At 35.7% G+C, this 22,085-nt stretch overlaps 1 protein-coding gene across 1 annotated transcript in view; it reads left to right on the plus strand.

The window, feature by feature from the left end:
- The window catches only part of LOC114353745 (uncharacterized), a 32,174-nt gene extending 17,059 nt beyond the window's left edge, over nt 1-15,115 (plus strand). Inside the window, exons 2-5 of the mRNA XM_028305838.1 lie at nt 181-324; nt 6,793-6,885; nt 13,273-13,437; nt 14,301-15,115. Of these exons, the coding sequence (XP_028161639.1) occupies nt 181-324; nt 6,793-6,885; nt 13,273-13,437; nt 14,301-14,818 (920 nt within the window). The 3' untranslated portion in view covers nt 14,819-15,115. The remainder of the gene's footprint in view (nt 1-180; nt 325-6,792; nt 6,886-13,272; nt 13,438-14,300) is intronic.
- The last annotated feature ends 6,970 nt before the right edge of the window (nt 15,116-22,085 follow it).

Below are 22,085 nucleotides of genomic sequence, written 5' to 3' on the forward strand. Positions count from 1 at the left end.
GACCACACCAACGCGTGCAGATAGCCATCGCCGGTGGGATCAAAGGCCAATGGCAGGTCGCGCGACCCATGACAGTTCACGCGACCTGTCATTTCAGTGTGGTTGAAGCTTTAATTCGGAATTAGATGACGCTGTTTAAAATATACGCTATGATTGATTGATTTATTTATTTGTCACCAGCATGCCTGGAGCCGTACGCCACGGAGACAGCAATGCGGGAGTGCCACGGAAAGAGGAGGTGTGTCCTCTCAGCAGACAGCAACATGTTCGGGAAGCCCTGCAGAGTCGGCAGCAGGACGTACCTGAAAGTCGTGTATACCTGTGGTAAGTACAATGCAATAGACATAAGCAAATGTTAAAAGCGTTAAACAACAGCCAGGTCAAAATACAATACATTCATGTAAAACTTGAAAAAAAAACAAAAAACGACGTCCTCAGATGGGAGAGGGCAGAGGATCATTAAGATGGAACATGAACAAAATTGCAAAGAAGGAAAAATCTATTAAAATAACTGCAAGGTGACTAGACCTATTCAAGATCTAGACCAATTTTTTCATAAGACTGAAAATTACTTTTCAAACTACGTGCCGGCTAAAAGTTAAAATAGAAACTTGTACACCAGTCGATAGTCAAGAATCCAGAAAATTCGTTTCTAAACTGCTTAATTCAAAACTTCTTCTATATCGCGTTAAAAGTTATTTGCTTTGAACTCCGTTCGAACTTAAAATCGTGTTATAAGAACTCTCCAAAGAAAAACTAAACGTTCCGCCATCTTGCCTTGTGTAGTCCGTTCCTTGTTTTTAAAACTTGTTTTTTGCCCACACTCGTAAAACAGTCGTAATTTTGTTTATTGGGTCGCTGATTCGCTAGAAGATAGAATATACCCCTCGACAATAAAACGGGGACTACACAAGTTTTACTTCATCCAAGGTCATGTGTTTTTATGGGGAAAATGATTTTATTAGATGGTAAGTTATGCGGGGTTATATTGACTAGAGATGATAAAGAGGAGTGGATATGGATTTATTGAATGTACCCTTGGAAACTGGGAATGAATTCGTTACATGGTTGTAGCGTGGCAACTTCTATAAGTTGTAAATTGTAATAGCATGGTAATTGGTAACTTCTATAAGTTGTAATGCTCTAACAGGAAAACTTGTTTGATTCTGAACGAAACTTGCTTGCATCTTTGTACAGTCGACAGCAGATCAGTTTTTTTTTTAATTATGGTATTTATAGCTTGACTGTACAATTTCAATCTGACCATGTAACCTAGTTAGGTACCATTTCTAAAATAAGCACACAAACCTAAAACATAAGTCTAGCTGGTAAGAATTTTATTCCATGTAAGTGGACTGCCGAATTTTACGCCTTGTGCTTTTATATCCTACACTTAAAAATAAAAATGCACATTCACGCCCATAATATCTTAACCCCCTTTATCTCTGGTCTAGACACACATTCTACTTACCGCTCCAAATATTTCATACTGTACGTACACCCGACACACCGTTCCGGGGCAACTCGTTGTCATTAATATTTATACCACCCGGCACCGGTCTCAAATCCGCATCCGATATTGCCCCAGCAAGATATTAAATGATTTGTAAGTAAATAACCCAATCCCGAATTTCATTATGACTTTTCAGCATTCCGCGTGATCCGAGTTTGAAACTGGGAGGCGAATGATAAATATTTCTGAACAGAGAAAATTCATGAAATTCACTATGGATACTGATCCTTTGAAGCAATTATTACGTCTATTTTGTTTGTAGATTTAAGCTTATGTAAAAAACAATTAAAACTTGATAAAAATAAAAACAAAACGAGATATTTTCGAAATGAGGATTGATTGTCGGATCTTGAGAGTAGGAAAGTACAGTTCTAAATACCGTGTGATAAGATAATTTTTAAAAGTTTTGTAATGACAAAGGATGCACTTTTTCAAAGCCTTATTTCTAAACCTAAAATCACAATCTTAATTCGGAAACCAATTTCCATCGATCATAATAACAAATGTTTCAAAATCATCACTTTCAGAAATGATTTTCATACAGAACAGGTAAAATCTTCCCCTGATTCGCACTTGACAGCGTTTTTATGTCCTCAAATGTAGGGGAAAGAGCGAGTTTTCATTACCATTTCCTATTGGTGATGTCCCCTGCCAATCAGTCAAAAAGTTTACCCCACTTTTTTCTTGTTTTTTATTATTTTGTTTTCGCTAAGTCGCTCGCCATCGCCTAATTTATTAGAGGCCGCTCGTTCAAAAATATTTTCCCCAAACTCAAATTCTTATGTTTGCGGTTCTGCTGTCGTAAAATTGTAAACAGTCTTTTGTTTCGTTTTCATTAAGCAACGGTTTGGATGGTATGTTTCTTAATCAAGACCGCGGGGTATTTTTGGCACGATTTTGATCGGTTTAGTTCTCGATAGAAATTCTAGCTCTTTTGCATTTTTCTTTAGCATAATCTTTATAACTTTTTTAATCAAGATGGATTCTTATTGATCAAGATGGATGTTTAATCAACTTCCAATGCATAGGATTTTGTCTATTAAGTAAGCAATTATCCCAATTTAAACTTTAATAAAATTCAACAAAAAGTATCTCAAAAGAGTTCTGAAAATAACCTTAAAAGAAGTCCCTCTACTTGTATCTGAATCAGAGATTTTACTTTTGATCTAAAGCCTGTCTCACATTCACAACTACAGTTTCAATTTAGTTAAAGGCATAGTCGGCTCTACTGTAACTATACACCGTCCGGGTCAAGCCATTTGTACCGATAATTTGGACCCAACATTACCTTTACTACAGTAAATAGGCAGGTCTGTAGATATTTTTCATAATCCTGGTATTTTAATGTGAGTACCTACACGATGAGAATATTATGACAAAAAACAAAATAGATGTGTAGTTTCTATTTTATGCTCGTCTAATAACTGTTTAATGTTAACAAAAGTAAAGCTGAAGCCTATTTTATTTTGAGAGCAGAAAATTGCTATTAACTACACAAAATATTTGAGTATACATTTATACATAACAATTGAAGGCAGGGACAAAAATATTGAAAGGTTTATTTAAAATATCAGATGAAAATCAATCACAATAGAAGCAACCTTGCAAGTTCTTTGGTTTCACTTAAATTTAAAGACTTTAAGTATTAAATGCTTGGCATTCGGGACTTTAACTTAAAGTATCTTTATCTCGTCTTAAGTCCTGTGGAATGTATATCAGCGGTAGAGCTTCTAGCCGACGTAGACAAATTAGATCAGCCACTTCATTGGTCATTATTTGCGAGTTGTAAAAGGCAGTAGTTATAATCAAACGCTTATGGGTAAGGTCATATTATTATCATAGCATTTCGAATTGTAAAGGTTTTAAAGGATCATATCGCCTGTTAGCATCCATCACCATAATTGCGCCCCTACAATGAAACCTGTAGTGATGTACCTACCGATATTGTTTAGTAACAGTTCCTTTATCTTGACTTACTTGACTTATGGTCCTATGTCCCCTAGATGATATCTTTATGGATGAATAATGTACCACCGATGGTCAGGTCGTGGTGCTGGCAAAACTCTATAAACCGTTCTCCGTTCTCATTACGTGCTCCAAGTCCCTGTGTACCCATATGACGCTCGCATAATTGCGCCCCTACAATGAAACCTGTAGTGATGTACCTACCGATATTGTTTAGTAACAGTTCCTTTATCACTCTACACAATTGTAAAAATCTAACATGGACATTTGAACAAATTCCCTTTTACCATTTTTTGGTGAATGGAGAAGTAAAGACCAGCGATGCTTTAAAAGGCGTACAAGACGCATTGGGAAAATCTCTGGACCCTTGGGTATCTTTTTTATTTAATTAAATTAAACCTGGCTCTTCTATTAAGGCTGTGGCTTGCCGACGAAGAAGTTTTAAAGTCGTCATGCCACTTGTGGTGCGTTATGTAATCACCTAGCTTGGATTCTGTAATACAGCCGACTTGTGTAAAATAGTACAATAGAAACTTTAAATGATTTTATTCTATTTCTTTTTTCTTAACTTAGCATATAATTTTTCTTGTGTACTTTTATGTAGTTTTACACTTGCATTTTACGTAGTTTAAGATGAGATTTTGCTACTAAAATGATAATTATATGAACTTGATGACCTAATTTTTTTGATAGGTCTTTACTTCTTGCGGTTTTTTACCTACCTACAACTTTATATAAGTGACAATTTATTGATTTTACTTACCCAACTTTATGCGTTAGTACATAAACAGAAGCCCTACCATTGAGAAGGCCAATACATAATAATTACCGAACAATATAGTCTGGAAATCGTAATATGAGTCAAATATCGCACGAATTGATACGACCTTGTTTTCAGACGGTTATTATTTCTTTGTCAATCAATTCGGTAATTTTATTCGAAGGTAGATATTTCGGTATAGCAAGCATCAAAACCTTTTTCACGAACAACTCAAAGAATTTAGTCATTCAGCTTTTTTGGCAGGAAAAAAACTATAAATAACTTGAAAAAAGTTTAAAGATGCGACTCTTAACGCTAAAAATTAAATAACTAGGAAAAACACTGTCTAATTCTGTTTATTATTCTGTAATATACAATGGTGATTACCACGGTGACCCACATACTTATTTGCCCGCAAAAGGATACTTGACAAAGTCCCCCTTTATACGATACTCTTCCAATAGGTACCTAACTCCGCAGTTTGTTGCAATCGTTTCATATTTTGACGCTCCAGAGGACCGGCTGAATCGGCACAATTGCGAATATTGGAAAACTCGCCATTTGCATTGTTATACAATAGAATTCCATTCGTGTTCGCAAATAAAATGTTTGATTTACCTCTAGATTTACATCTAGCGCTGTTGTAGCCAGTTTTGAAATTTATGTTAATTTTGTATTTGTCTATTTGAGTGTATTTAACCGCTTTGAACCGCTAGTTTAAAGGAGAATGGGTAATTTTGTATACCTAGTTCAAGTTAAAAATTCAAATATTTTATTCAGTACTAGACCCCTTCCAGGGCACATATACACGTCCCAAATAGGTATAGCTTCCCCTACCACCACTTTGGGACAACATATGGGCTGGTGCTGAGAAAAGTGGCGGAAGAAACTCAGTCACCTTTGTCAGCTTCTTTTTCAATAAAATACAGTAATTTGTAGTTTACATGACACGCAATAACTGCGAGACAATACGTTTGTATTCTGCAGTTTGGCGTGTTACTTTAAAACAAAAGTTCTCAGACTTATTTCAAACAAAGCCAACTGGCCAGTCTAGACAAGTTTATAGACGTATCAGATTAATTATCTACAGTAACAGTTTGTGCTGCAGAGGACAACGGGACTAATGATGTACTTGTGAGAACTTCACTTAGGTACCTAATGTATTTACACTAAACTCGTACAATACTGTACGTACGTACGGTACGCAGCTTAGAGAAACACAAGGTTACTACGGTCGATTTTCCATAACTTATTTAATAATTGCGAGTGAGTGAGAAAAGGTAACCAATTTTGGTGTAAGTATAAGGTAAAAAATTATTTCTTCAAAATCAGTTCAGTAGTTTTTACTTGAGGAATAAAAAAATATCAAATTTTACAAACATTCACGTTAATAATATTATTAAGACTTAGTTTAAACTAAATAGGCTGATGAGATTCTAAAATAATCATTCTAATTACTCAGGCCCTTAGTTAATTGCGTTTACTACGTATCTACCCTATAAAATATTTAACAAGCATTCAAAATTAAATTATAACAACCTCACAATTTACAACACTCCAAATTAAAAAATCTGCATTGCTTTATAATTAAAATCTTTAAAGTAGAGAATAAAAAGTTTCAAAAATTATTACGCAAGTTTCAATGGTATTTTTAATTAAATTAAAATTCTCCCTTCATGTTAGATGACATGACGAGCACTTTCCAATTGAAAGTGTAGAATTTAGGAAAACCTATACAGCGGGTCCTGACGAAAAAATTTCCAAGTTAAATTGGTTTTCAGTCCAGGCCCTTTGTGTGACCTGCGTATTGTGCCTGGACAAAGCATACATAGGAGTTTTTTTAACATGTCTGATGTTCCAAACGAAAACTCTGTCAAAGTGTGTCAAGAAAAGATAAAATAAAGACCGTATTCTCATAGAAGATGATATCAATCTACTCGAATTGCAACTACAATTACTACTAAGCTGTTGTAAAAACTTGTGTAGGATGAGTTGCCTTGCCCGTTTTACAAGGCATTACTGCATTATAGACTTTATTGTGCTTTACTCATTTCGGTCGAAAATTACTTACGTAATGATTTAATACTTATATTATTTCATCTGGGATTCTCTTATTTATCAAGGTGACATTGTTGAAACCAGACACAGTAGACACAAAGAGAAGATTTGAGTTTATTGCAGATTGCCTCTGGGCTTACAAAAACGAACCAAAAAGTCTGATTTCAAATCCAAATTTGCATATCAACAAAGAGATCGACGTTCATTTTATTGAAAGTCTCATAAAATATACAGATTGCGCTCTCAATCTAGAGTAAATCTATACAACAGATAACTTTATCAAAGAGCGAGTCACGTTTGGTTAAAACGAGCCCTTTGTCTAAAGCGTCTGCTCACTTGAAGTTATAAAAATACCCTCAACCAAGAGCACCCTAGATCTAAAATTAACATCCCTAAAGTGATCTCTTAATGAGCCGCAGTATTAAGTGTACTCGAAGGGGGTACCGTTGAAAAATAGCGTCTGTTGTTTGGTCGTTAAAGTGCTTTTTTGTTGCAGTTCCCCGCACGGTCCTGAAGGAGAGATACGAAAGTGCTCCAGAGGAGGACGAGGTCGCCCATGACGTGTCTGATATTGAACACGAAGATGTCGGTGAGTTTTTTCTGCTAAGTAAGGAAGTCTGGCGGCTAAGTGGTTTGGATCGGCCATGTTTTTTTGCTTGAGTTTTTAATGATCGCGCTAGAACCGTTAGGAATTGAATTTATATTTTTCAATGTAAAGCTGAGTTTTACATTTAAAAATATAAAACAACTCTTTCTTGTGAAAGATGAATCTTTACAGTTTCGGTGAACATAATGAAGACTATCCTAAATACCTAATAGTGAACACTGAAAAGTGTTGTATTTGAGTTTATGTCATTTATTTAATGACACCGGCAGATCTTGCGCCGTCTTAGCACATGTCATTTTTAATTAAAAAAAATTATATGTCGCTGTAAAGGAATGGTTTGTTAATTAATTCCTCACATTCGAAGTGATACTTTCAAAAGACTTATGTTGCCGTGTATTAAATAGCTGTTTCGAATAAATCACCAAAGTCGTGATTTCAGTTACCTTACCTAAACGATAGAAGACACCAAGTTTCTGATGAGCTAAAACAAGTTCTGTTAACGACCAAACTAACAACTATAGACAGCAATTTACTAAAAGTAACAAGTCAAATTTATGGAAGCTGCGATGTTTAAGGCGATTAGAGTCCTCAATGACCTTGGGCGTTTGACCTTCACGCCGCGAGCAACACCCGCGTACCCCGCACCAAAAACTCCGATTTCACACCGATCAAAAATACACGGGCATAGGTAGATACAGAATAGAAGCTCTTTCTTCATACATTACTGCCTATTATTTTAAACTTAAATTGATGAACCTTGATGTCGGTGTCATTTAACTCAGGCGTAAAGGTATTTAATAAAAATAACAAAATCCATGAACATTTTGTACGGGATAAAATTTTATTTTATTTTTCGTAAATTTTCTAATGCTTTTGTCGGTTCAGTCGTTCTCGAAATTTGAACAAACCCGACTTTATTACAAGCTTTTATTTAGCTTGCAATTTATGATGTATGTAGGTAATTACATAAATGTTTGTTCGGGAGGAATCTTGCAAGCTGAATTAGTTAGACCAACTTCCTGACGACAACTAGGCTAGATGACAAAATTTCAATTATTTGTCCGCCAGACAGATAATTAGAAAATATTAGTTATTATTTATTTTCTTTCATAATTAAATAATAACAGTGCTACATCGAGTTGAAATGGCGCGATACGCCACGCTTGAGTAGAATTTTTACTCAAATGTGACGTTTTTAAATTAACATAGCCGTTTTGGAGGAGTAGGGAATTTAAGTAAAAAATCGATGTCCCGTATTTATTTTTTTAATCCAAAACAAAGAGACGTAGCAAAAATTCAAACGTCACAAATGCAGTCCTTGAACTGTTGTATAACATATATTTTTTTCAACTATTTCTGTCCAGCAGTAAAAGAGGAGTAGGCTTTACAAAATGCCCATTTAGCGCGGATTGAGGACACTAATCGCCTTAAGAACAACGATTTCGTTCATTAGTTCGGGCTAAGGTAAATGTTTCTTGGTAAATAGTGTTTTTGTAGTTACTGGAACTACTAAACAAAACAACTAGTAATTTATAGGCAATGTAAGATATTTATCTATCTCCATTGCTAAATGAATTGCGTATAAATTTATGATATAGAGTGATTAGATAAGTTTATATTATATCTATATATATAAAAATGAAACCCGTTTCGCGTTGTCACGGCATCACGTGTGAACGGCTGAACCGATTTCGATAATTCTTTTTTTTAAATGTTTGTGGAAGTCCAAGGATGGTTCTTACGGAAAAAAATATTAAGAAAATCTCTACGCTAAGGCGGTACGAAGTTCGCCGGGTCAGCTAGTTTAATATAAAAATGGAGGAGTAACACTAAAAAAGTAAAAAACTGAAATTAGAGCAGTAAGCCTTCCCGTAAACGTTTACACATAGGTACCTAGTTCTTGCAAAATATTAAATTCGCCATCAAAACGAAAAGAAGACCCAGAACTTTTAATTTTGTAGAACAATTTTCACAAAATATTTCCTACAGGACTCGATTTTATTAAAAACACATGAAAATGTATAAATGTATAAGAGTAATTAGCATTGAAAATTAAGTCGAATAAACACGATAAAACGTTCCCCTGAGCAAATTACCGGGTCTACATCCGTACGCTAAAAATAGCTCGTTCCAAACAAGCTCCCGGCTAAGCAGAGACAGGATTTACTCCAATAACATCTTATAGAACGGAATCAAAATTATCTCGAAGACAGTTTATCATCCTGCAATACGTCTCGAGGAGCGAAATTTGCTTAATCCCATCTTAATTTGGCCCAAGCAATCTAGAAGGATTTGTTTCGGGCGTGTCAGGGAGTTCTTTGCTTTGTCAGTGTAAAAAGGGATTACGGGGACTCCCCCAAGTAAAAACAGTTCGTGACGAACCATCTCATTCGGATAGTTAAATTTTATACGTTTTTCAGTGGAATATTTGGTGCTCATTGCTGAAATGCAGTTCCGTTTTATGTCGGACTACTCGTTAGTTGCTGCAAAGTTTGTGGAGTAATATTTCTCTGTGGTTCTTCATGTAGACATATTAATTAAACTTAAGTATCTTTAGAAAAACTTATGAACGTGAAGTTGAAAAAAGCATCATATTTTTATGTTAAAATATAACCAGTGGGTCACAAAATTTTATGTTTAAAAACTGTAGGTACTTATCTCCGTGTGTTTGTAGCCGCAGCAAACTGTAATTTAAAATTGAAACTGCAAATGAGTAAACTCCATACAAATCTTAACCGCATTTGAACGAAATCCGCCTTATCATTACATTTTACTATGAAATACGTGAAATTATTAAGTGTAATACAGTGATATTTCCGTTCGATCATAAATTAGCCTTGAGCTTTCTACGAAACGTGCATGGAAACTAAGGATTCTGATCAACTCAACTGATCTAGTGGAAAACAAACACTTAGATACCTGGCACACATTCCTCGCATGCCTCTAACGCACACAACTAAGCTCACTCCGAGCTCGCCATTGCTTTGTCAACAAAGATCTCGTCCCACAAGCCATTCTGTACCTGAGCCTTGTTGAATAAAGCTGGGACAATGAATTAATCTTGTCCAGTGTTTAATTTGTACCTCCTTGTGGGTTGTTACAACTAATGTGAGGGCTCTGACGTCAGATTTTATGAGACGATTGTGTGACGAGGAAAATTCGGATGGTAGCTTAACATCAAGATCATCTCGAACTATGAATGAATTATTTCTAAGGATGGTAGGCTTAACATCAAGATCACCTCAAAAAATGAAACAATTACCTATTTCTTTTCAGGTAATCATGCTATACATGTCTAAGATGTTCTAATCAAGTTTTAACATACTTTTTAAACCAAGATTTTTCCCAATTTGATGTGGAAAAACGTAGAATCTCCGGATCGATATCTTTAACCTAAAGACAACTACAATAAAACTAAACTGACAAAATCCAGGCCGCTACCAACCGGTCATTAAGGAAATCATTGGGAGAGGCCTATGTTCAGCAGTGGACGTCATGTTGATGACCATGAAATAGTCCATTGACAACAATCAATAAAATTATCAGAGATTACTCAACTGTTGGGAATCGTTGAAAAATATACCGCCAATCTACTTTCACAGTATTATCTGAATCTTGTTTTATTTTCACGCAAGGTATCGGTGTGAACGCACCCTTATGCTTTGATTATAGTATCTTTGTATAGCGATGTGTATAGTTTTGTTTGTTTGAATAGCATCAATATTCCGGATTGTTCAGGCAATGGCCCCGAAACTAATAGGCCGATATCCCATTGTCTGTCTTTAGGTATACAATGATAATGTACACATTCATCTTTTATTTAAGAGTAATATGAGCCCTTGTTTGCAATGATACATAGCTTACTTACTTACTAGACTGAAGTAGGTACTGTCCAGAAAGAAGAAAGCTATACATTGAAAGTATTTTAATCCCGAGATAAGTATATTTGTGTTAGTTATTGCTAGAATTAAATATGTCAAACATAATATTTTTTTAATTACAGAAATAGAGTCAGTGGACATTTACGACGATGAACAAAAAATGGTTAAAAACAATTTGTGGAAACTTTCCATTACAATCGCTTGTTTTTAAGATATATTTTTATTAGTTATTATAAAAGTAAGTCAACTAAATCGCTGTTTGTACTTATAAGTAGAAGATTTAGGTGTTCACAAACTACCGCGATTCATTGTCTCAGTACCACTAATCAAGACAATTATGATTGTTCAAATTTGTACAAAGATCCAACGATTCCCAGACAAACCTGAGAGGATATATTCATGTATTTTGCGATTACTAGCGTTTAGAGACAAACACGGGTGAATCCTTCGTCCGTGTCCGTTCATATTTCGACTCCATTATGTACCTTTGTTTGAGGCAACGACCTCTGATCGCAAATCAGAACCTTTGTGATATTTTGAGAGTTCTTTTGAGAATTATTCATGCAAATATGATATTCATTCATTGTTTACGCTTCCGCAGTCGATTGATTAGAGGGTGGGCTTGTCTCGGATCAGAAGTTGTTGGCTCCATTCCCATAGAGAGAGGAAACTCATAGTGTTTTTATTCCTAGTTTATTTAAGATATGCTTACTGTAGAGGGCACCAGTGTGCTTATCATGAGTTTACGTTATGTGTGTTCGCTATCGAGTACGTCAAAAAAATCGATGAAGATTATTTTTATTGAAAGTAGCCGCCAGAGGCAGTCGCTAGCGAGCACACCTAACGTAAACTCATGGTACGCATATAGGTAGATCGATTTAACAATATCAGACGCTTTTATAAATTCTGACACCAGGAGTCCGACCTTAGATAAGATTACTTCAATCAATATAATAGAAGATATTTCACTCCGTGTGAAGAGAAACAAATTTCCAAAGAAAAATATTTCTTACATCTTTTTTATTGCCTTCTTTGTTAAATCAAATCAATAGGTAGATAAGTAATTCAAGTAACTCACAAATAAATGCCTACTTGTATAAGTTTTCAATAGATTGTGCTATTCATTCTCCCTAAAGGCTTAGTTTGCTACAAATGTAGGTACTTCGTTTCTGCTGACTGCCTTCAATTTAATTCTTAAACAAGTTCGTGTTTCGCTGTGGTTGTCAAAGACTTGCTATAATGTATACAGGTTTACAGAAGTCTCAATTATTGCTAAAATGCTGACTAGCTTTGGCCCACGGCTTCGCCCGCGTGAATCTTTATCACGTGCGTCCATGTTTCAAAAATCGGGATAAAAACTATCTCATCCTTTCCCGACAGTCAAAGTATCTCTTTTTTAAAATGTAACTTAGACTTAAGTTAATGGCTAAAAGTTTTTATTATCAAAATTAGATTTAGCTAGAACTTAATATTTTTTAAGTTAGGTGAGCCATTGTGGAAGGAACCTACTGTTTAATACCCCATATTGTACACCCTGTTCCGATATTATTAAAACTGAAAGAATCCGCAGACAATCAGAGCGTGCTTTTCTTTCAAGTGACACTTTTTAATTGAAAGTTTTGTTTCTCTCGCATTTTCCATTTATTTTCTTTTTAATATCATTGTAAAGACCTCTCTCAAAGACCAATTTGTTTCTTTACAAACCATTGAGTAACAGGAATTCTGGTTAAAAACAATTGACCCGAACTTGTACAAATTGGATATTGTAGGGCGTCCTGAAACAAATAAGTTGTCGAATTTTGGACTACAATTACAATACAATAAGAATACATTTAACCTGTAAACTTTTATGAAACAAAGCTATAGCTTAGAAGTAGAACCAATCTATTTAATGGATCAGAAATGAACCTTTTCAATGTGATTAATTTGTAGTCTTTTTCTTCGAATTCATTTTGCCTTGCACAAAATTATAATGACAGGCTTAAAATGAACAGTTGTAGGCGTTTAGACATAGTTTGATAGGTCAATCGACCATTGACCTTTCTTTAATCTTTATTATCTGAGAAGTTTTTCATAAAAAAAATAACGCTTCGATCATTAGATCACAGAGTATTTTACTACCACGCGTTAACTTTGGACGTTTCATCCTTTTATGGGTGAATTTTAAATCCTTTGTTAGCGGATGCCTCGTAATAACTATCATCATCATCATTATCATCATCTCAGCCATAGGACGTCCGCTGCTGAACATAGGCCTCCCCGAATGCTTTCCATGTTGCCCGGTTGGTAGCGGCCTGCATCCAGCGCCTTTCTACTACCTTTATGATGTCGTCGGTCTGCCTTGTAGGTGGACGTCCTCTAAGCACACGACGAAATCTTAGCACAATTCATTCAGTGGTTTGATCTGTATCAATATACCAGTCAGTAAAGGTTGCCTTTTTTATACCTAATAGTACGACTTGAGATTATATTAATGCCTTTTTTTCAGATGATTCCGGTGACCGGTGGTGGGTGGAGTCAGCAGTGCCTCCAGCCCCGGCGGTAGCAGCTGTGCCTCCTCAGAGACCTTCGATGTCCACCAGCATCAACGCCACAAGCATCATCAGAAACTCCCCTTCAGCATCACCACCAAGACACCACCTCTCGAAAGATGGTAACAATCTTTGACATGATGCACTTACACCCGTATTCACAAACGATGCTTGCTTAAGTGAAGCAGCAAATCGAACTCACAGCGTTGAATAGAGCTCTGTGATTGGTTCGTGTGTCACCCAGTGCGTCCACATTGTGAGACCTCATAGTAATGTTTGTGAATACGGGCGTTATTGTCCATTAAAATTCAATACATCTATCAATGACATTTAGCTTATAACGGTTGAAAAACTAATTCTAGGTTCGAAATCCATAGCGTGAATAAGTGAGGACTATAAAAAATTCAATTGAATTCATTGACGTCCGAGAAAAGTGGCTAATTAGCCAGCTATTTGATTGGTATATTTAATTATTTTAAAGTAAACGGGATCAAAGTTCTTCCAACAAGGGCGGATTAAAATTAGTCATACATTGTAACTGTAAATTCAACATGACCAAGCTCGGTTAATTGTCCTCCAATTAATGCTGAATTTAGCAAGAATTCTTGATTATTTTGAGATGAAAGGGTAGATTAACTAGAAGTTGAGCTGTGAATACAAATATGTAAACAGTCTGACTTTTTGTTTTAAAATAAAGGCTTAAACAAAGGCTGATGAACTTTATATTAATTACTGTACCATTTTCTAAGTCAATCTGTATTAAGTCTATCCGCTCCAATTTTAACTTTCCGTCCTTCATTCACTTCAAAGTCATTAGGCTTACAGATACCAAATGAGATACTCGAAATCTCCTTTACGAAGGCATCAAGAATACTTAGTAAAAATAAAGTCGAAGTATCTTTCGATAATCACTTTGGAGTACTCAGGCGTATTATTCTTTCAACTTATTTCCAGGGTATATTAAAAATAAAGACTTCTTCCGCAGAACCGTTCGACATGATGTATGTCTACATCATAGCAGCTGTTGCCGTCTCGCTCCTCCTCTGCAGTATGGTAGGTGTAGTCCGATGTCTGGTACACAGGAGAAGCACAGAACAGCCTAAAGGCCCTGACGTCTCAGCCACCACAGAAATCCCCAACGGATTCAACGACAGCATATCAGAAGTTGACAATGACATCAACATCACCAGCTTATCAGGTCCAGTCGACACAGTAGACTCAGGCCTCAAACCTGAGATGCAGTTCACAAACGTCGCTCTCAGTCCTAAGATCAACCGATACGTCGGCAGACCAGTCCCCAACACGTACCCACATGTCAGTACCAACATGTACGGACAGGTCGCCGAATACCCTATAGAAATGCCACTCCGAACCATGCCCCATGGGACGTTGGGACGTGGAGTTGCCGTCAAAACCCTACCTAGAGTGCAAGTGCAAAACGAAACCGACCCTAACACCCGGAGTTTATATCGATATTCGAACGCGCAGTACTACTTCGGGTGACAGCAAGACAATGCCCAGTGTTCGGACGTATCGAGGACTTACTGTTTCTAGTTCAGTCGTAGTGAAGTGTAAATAGACTAGACGTTTGTAATGTCCTACTTTTAATACGGAAACTGTGATATTAATTGAAACTTTCCTATTAACGGGCCGTTCGTGAAATATGGACACGGGAGGCGGTGCTACAGGCCGTGAATCAGTTACGTCTTGTCGTTAGTGAGGGGAAAACTCGAGTTTTCTTAATTAATTCCTTGACTTTAATCTTAATTTTGAGTTAAGAAGTCGCATTTTTAAAATAAGAGAATAGGGGAGAGGGGGGCATAGTGGAAGGGGTGGGCAAAGCGAAAAATTTGATTTTACCAACACTCTTTCATCCAACGGCACTCGTGCTTCACGTAAGCCAAGCACAGGGCCGACCAAGGTCATTGACCAAAATCAGTTCGGCTAGCGCCACCGAGCAGGCTACATGACTGCGCGATGTAGATCGAGTGAGTTTCTTACGAAATTCAAGGATTTTGGAGGCTGGATATTATTGTGAAAAGTGAGTAGTGATGGTATTTTTATTATTTAAATCTAATATCTGTTTATCATAGATTCCTTTGACATTTTGTAGATTAAACAAATTTTAATACTTTCTTAGTTATCAATTGAAAACTGTAATTATTATCAAAAAGGCAAAGTGGAAAAAATTACAAGGGGGCAAAGTGGAATGATTCCCACATAGAAATATTTAATTTGTTTTTTTCAGATGGTTCATTATTATTACAAAAGAAAAACGAACCAAGGCTTATGGACAGAAGATCAAATGAGAAGAGCGATGGAGGAAGCGAGTCTTAGTACGATTAGTTCGGTAGAAAAAAATATGGTATCCTATTTGGAACTCTTCATCGTCATTTGAAATCTGGTGATGCATCGAAGAAGATTGATAAGTTTCGTCCGGTATTTTTCAATAAAACTGAAGCAAAAAATATATGACCTTGCAGTAGTAAGGGACAAGGTTTTTTATGACCTAAAACAGTTCCTAATTACCAAATAAGTTGTATATGTTATTTCATTTAATTGACCTCATTAGCAAAATGCTCAAATAGAGTAGATAAACGCTTAATAAGTGCCTTTTTCACTTTGCCCAAAGTGCAATTCCACTTTACCCTTGTGATAAGGGCAAAGCGGAAAATTATAAACTATAAAAAAAAAGTTATTTTATGCCAAAATAGTTAATAATTCGTTAATTTTTTTTTTGAGTTATCTATAATACAATACTTGTAGTATCATTTTGACTAAAACTAGTCTTCATAACTTATCTGGTTCTTTTTATTTTTTCGATTGAAATTAAGTACTCCACTATGCCCCCCCTTCCCCTACCAATTCGAATACGGCTTATTATAAATGTGTGCAATTTCGTATGCGAATCGCAGTTCGAATACTTCAAAAACACATAATATTCAAGTCTTTTATGACTGACAAATGACATCTTTTTTTCGTTTAATTTCATCTGACAATTTGAGACTCATTTCAGTAATTCAGTGAACATAAAACTGTTTATCGATAATGGCATAAATACTCGAGTGCGTCCCAACACTACTTGTCGACCTTTGTCTAGAAGTTACACCTCTAATGACCGTAGTTAAAAAAGTTCTCCGGGAAGTTGAATCGGGGTATATTCTCCTTTTGTGAAGTAAAAACTGCGGGTAGTCGGAAGTTAGCGTTTCGACTCCAATTTTAAATGGTATTTTACGTTAACCTCTTCACTCTCGTTAGCTTTTCATTAAATATATTTCATTGTTGGTTTGTTATTAAATAACAGATTGTTAAATTATTTCAAAACCCTTTTGTGTAAGTAAAATTACGTAAGTTGACGTTATATTGTGTAAAATGAAAGTTACGTTACTTAAAATTAACGTTAGATTTTCTTAAATGATTTGAAAAGCGACTTCTTGTGTCCATGGTTTCAAAATACTATAAGAGTTGAGATGTTGTGAAAATAATTTATGATTGGTTAAAATTTAGTGTTATAGTTTTAACTAAGTTTAATAGTGGTTTTATGCAAACGTGTTGTATGAATAAAAAAGACGGCAATAAGTTTGTCTGAAACCAAAACAATTATTACTAAAGATGCCTAAATTTTAAATTGTTTGATAACGATAGCGAATTTAAATAGGTTTAAGTTGGTTTTTATAAAACTGTAAAATTCTGTTTATAAAGCATTTGTTTAGAATCATTTTACAAATATGACGGCATGTTTGAACATAATAATAAAATGTTTTCTAAATGACTGACTATATGCCTATCCAAATCACGTTAGTTGGTATTTTTAAGTATGAAAATAATCTGTGTACAGATAAATTTTTATGTGGTACATTGATTTAATAAAGTTAATGCACAAAATGTCTATGTATTTATTATTTTAGGCTCAATTTTCATCCGCCGAAGATTGTGACAAGTGAAAAGAGATATCTCTCTCTCTTTCATTAAATGAGTAAGGGTTGAATCTACAGCTCTAAGAGAAGCGCTAACCAATCGAGAATCCACTAAATCTAGAGGTACTACAAAGACTAAAGCTGTGTGCAATACCTTTACATTAGTCTAGCTGTTGAACCACTGCTGTACATAAGCTCTGAAAATTCCATCGAATCAAACAAAACTAAACGGAAATTATTTATAATTCCCATAAAATACACCACAGTGCATTTCCAGCGATTCCAACTGTTTTTTTTCTCTAAACAGAAGAGGCATTGGGCACCAGCAATCAAGTTATCAAACTATAGCGCTGCGCACATAAAACACGGACGCAATGCGACAGACGGTAATTTCGATTGTATTTTTTATAGTTGCGGCACATTTGGACGATTTTATGTGCTGAATGCGCTTGGAAGAAACAAAAGACTGCAAAAAAATATGGCAACATTTTTTGGAATATTTCCACTTTCACAACAACTTGACTTCAAACAAAAAAAAGCTTGTAAAGTCGATCTGAGTCTTCCAGTGACTTGGCCCACTTTTAGCTTGGTCTACGGGCCAAGTCGCTGGATTTAATTTTAAATAAGTATTTTTTCTTCCAGCAACTGGGGCAATGGGCCCACTCTAAGGCTGAGTTGCACCACCTAACTTTGACCGTAACTATAACGATAACGGGTATTTTAGTATTGGGAGTACGGGAGTTTGTCAGATTTTTGATAAAAATATTGAATCCAAGTCATTGGCAGACTCGATCAGACTACATAGTTCAAAATATTATTAAAGTTTTTTCTTCTTCTTTAGGGCTCTCATGAATTGCGTTCAGCCACGACAGAGTTACATATACAGGGTGGAAACGATAAGTGATCTCACTCGATTATTTCTAAACTATACAAGATTTCAAAAAACTGGTTACTGATCCTGAAAGTCCTTCACAAGCTCTATCCAACGGTACCAATAATAGGTTACAGAATTAACTGAATCTATCCGAAAATTCAATGTTTCCAGCTTCCACACATTTAATAAAACCACTTAATGAAAGCTGAAAACATCGAATTTTCGGATATATCCAGTTTATTTTGTAACTTATTATTGATACCGTTGGATAGAGCTCGTGAAGCACTTTCAGGTTCCGTAGCCAGTTTTTGGATATCTTGTATAGTTTTTAATATTATGTGGTTTTATTAAATGTGTGGAAGCTGGAAACATTGAATTTTCGGATAGATCCAATTTATTTTGTAACCTATTATTGGTACCGTTGGATAGAGCTCGTGAAGGACTTTCAGGATCAGTAACCAGTTTTTGGATATCTTGTATATGTAGTTTAGAAATAATCGAGTGAGATCACTTATCGTTTCCACCCTGTAGATGTACGGCGTACCGTCATTGGTACAATTGTTAAATAGAGATGAAAACCAGTTCTTATAATCCTATATCTGTCTTTTTAATTTCTTTCCAATAACTACGTCCTTTTCTTTGGATAAGTTAAGTTTGAGTTCATGACAATAACACTTGACGCCGAGGAGATTCGATCCTACAACAATACCTGGAATTCTAGGTCCGAACCATTTAGCTAAGCAATTTACACCTTTGTAGGTAAACACTGGAACTATTAGCTTGATTAATTCCGAGAATGTAGAATACGTATTATTCGAGATGCTGTGACGTCTCAATATACTGACGGAAGCGGAGCCACGGGTGAAGGTATGTATTCGCAAGTACACGAAATACTGTCGTATATGAAATATATGAAATACCAGGGATCTCGAATGCCGACAGCAGGTAGCTCGCATTTCACAGAATACATTAGGTATTTTCTTCTCAGCCCTATACAGGTTGTCCCAAAAATGTCCCTAGCAAAAGCCCTAGAGGTAGGTCACAGCCAAATCACTCCGATTTAGTATGTATTGTACCTAAGTGATTCTTTCCACATGTAATTTAAGATCGCCAATGCGCCAAGCATTCATCATCATCATCATTTCAGCCATAGGACGTCCACTGCTGAAAATAGGCCTCCCCCAATGACTTCCACATCGCATGGTTGGTAGCGGCCTGCATCCAGTGCCTTCCTGCTACCTTTATCAGATTGTCGGTCCACCTTGTGGGTGGACGTCCCACGCTGCGGTTTCCGGTACCTACGCGGCCTCCATTCCAGAACCTTGCTGCCCCATCGGCCGTCAGATTACCAAGCATTAGCATTAGTTTGTAGGTTACAAATGAAACTTTCATGTTAAAAAAAAGTTCTTATTATTTATTATCTCAGTAACTAAACTCTTGATTAGAAGAAACCTTCATGAGAAAACTAAAAAAAAAAGAAACAAGTTTTGAGACACCCTGTATGTTCATAATAATAAAAAGCGCAAAGAACACGAGATTCTAATAAACAGATATGGACGGAGATACGAAAAACCTTTCCGACCGAGTTCCGGCAGCTAATTATTCTCATTAATTATTGTCCGTATTAAGCATAGGAACACATACCATCCATCATAAGTCCGTACAGTTTCCCAAAATATAAGCAAGAGCTGATTTTGCTCGGAAAAATGACATATTTTCAACGTTCTGTAAAGTAACGGAAAATCCTAAACTTTGAAACCTTCTACTCAGAACTCGATTAAAACTTTAGCTCATAGTGGTACTACATACTTCTGATACTTCTTATGTGTTACTAAAAAGGATGTGTTGAACTGAGATTATTAATATTCAGTAGGTACATAGTGGTTTTGATGAGTAAACTTTTTTTTTATGTTGTTTATAACTTTTTGCTTAAAAGAGCACTGTGACAATGGTGAAAAGTTGGAAAATTGAAAGAAAAAATTAAAGGTGTTGGGCTCCTTCAGTAATCTGAATAGAAAAAAAAAATGTGTGTAATTAAGACACTGGCTGCTCACTTGGGATGTGAAGATCGTTGGTGTTCGCTCTCGAACTTTGCTCGCGTATGTTCTCCGATCGTTCTCCTTTACCGCATGCCATCTCCGTATCGTCTCATCTGAAGTTCGATGATCGATTTGTGGGTAAGTACTGTTTAATTTAACACCCAATAAATTCAATTACAAAGAGTAGGTAATCTTCTTTAATGACACAGGTAAACTTCGCAGTAGTAAACATTTTTTTTTTCAATTTTTTACAAATGCATTGCACGTGTATAGTCTAAAACACCACTCCCGCTTGGCCGTTTTTTGTTGTTTACATTTCATTAAGGCGCTCACACCGACAGAGTTCCGAATAACATGACAAAAGGGTGTTTCCATTTAAATATGTAGATGTGGGAAGACAGTGTACCTAACGAAGTTGAAAAAATTCATAAACTTTTTTTTTGTATATTTATTCGTGCCAGTGCGACACCGTTGCGTGTTAGGCGTTTTAATGATACCTACAATTTTTGCCCTTTTTGCGAATTTATGGGATATGGTGACATTACATTAAACCTTTTTTATGCAGAGAAGTGGTTTTGGCGGTTAATTAATAACACGCCTGACTTAAACAATTGGATATAATAAAATAAAAATTAATGTGTATATGGCACGGGCTGAAAGACAACACTGAAAGAATCTTGTGTGCTTCTTAGGTACTGCATCATATTATTCAGCATAAGATTCCCTTGTTACATGTTACAGGTGTAATGGCTCTGAAAGCAGGTATATTGATTTTTTTACATAAATAATTGCTTGCTGTAACAATTGATATAAATTTTAGTATACTTATTCAGTTAGTATACATGTATATTTTTCTGTAAATAAAAATATTTCTGTCGATAAATGAATTGAAATAAGAATAAATTTTTTACACAAATTACATTCAGACCAATATATGTAATTGTAAAACTTTAAATTGAAGTCGATAAATTGGCCAATTCGCTTGGAAATAATTCGATAACTTCCAGCCAATCACTTTGAACGTTCAACATTTTTGCGGTAGAGTCAAAACCGCATTCAATTGCGGTGTTCGTGGTTTTTCCAATCAATAAATTTATTACAATTTTAATACTTAAAACTAAACGATAATAAGTAAGTAACTAAAACATTTATAACAGTAACTGTAGCGTAAGGCATTTACTCCGGGCACTTTTAAGGAACGCCATCTTGTGTAGGTGCTGTTTCAGTCAAATGACGTCCACAGGTGGACAAATGTGTAGAATAGTAATAATACCAAGTTATGAAAGAATCAACATCACACCTCAAGAAAAAGTTCTTTAGAATTATTGCACATTTTATTTACCTAGTATTTTAGATTAAAATTCTTCGTAGTAGCAATTCAGAGGTGGAATTGTGTAAAGCAATCGTACGTTATGAACTGTCAAATGATAACGATTGCTTTACACAATTCCACCTCTGATTTAAATCAAGCACAAAACTCTCTAATTACAGAATAATTATGATCTTTGGTCCCTAGTTTTGTTGTAGTAATTCAGAAGTGAGTTTAGACTTTACGAAACCTACTTACTAGGAACACTTTATGTCTTTAGATATTATAACACGGGGACCATTTAATATTTACAACCAAAGCAAACATCACCTGCTTATCGAAAATGCAAAACCGACCACTTTGCGTCTACCCTCACGTTTTACGTCCGCATTATAGTTGCGGCCCTGCCCGTGGCATATTGCGGGCTGGCCCAGGTAGAAATTTAATGATTTTTATTGGGATTCCCTTCCTGAGGTGGGACACGAAAATTTACCTGGCTTTCAGGAAAATTCAGGATCTTGAACCCTATTTTAATGGGCGTAAGGATTCTGTATTTAGTTCTTTTGAAAGTAACCGTACAATCGCGCTATTCGACGTTTATTAGGTAACACATTGGAAGTTACGACTGCGG

The sequence above is a fragment of the Ostrinia furnacalis genome, unplaced genomic scaffold (assembly GCF_004193835.3).
Source record: "Ostrinia furnacalis isolate ACB-3 unplaced genomic scaffold, ASM419383v2 OfSCF1803, whole genome shotgun sequence".
NCBI lineage: Eukaryota > Metazoa > Arthropoda > Insecta > Lepidoptera > Crambidae > Ostrinia > Ostrinia furnacalis.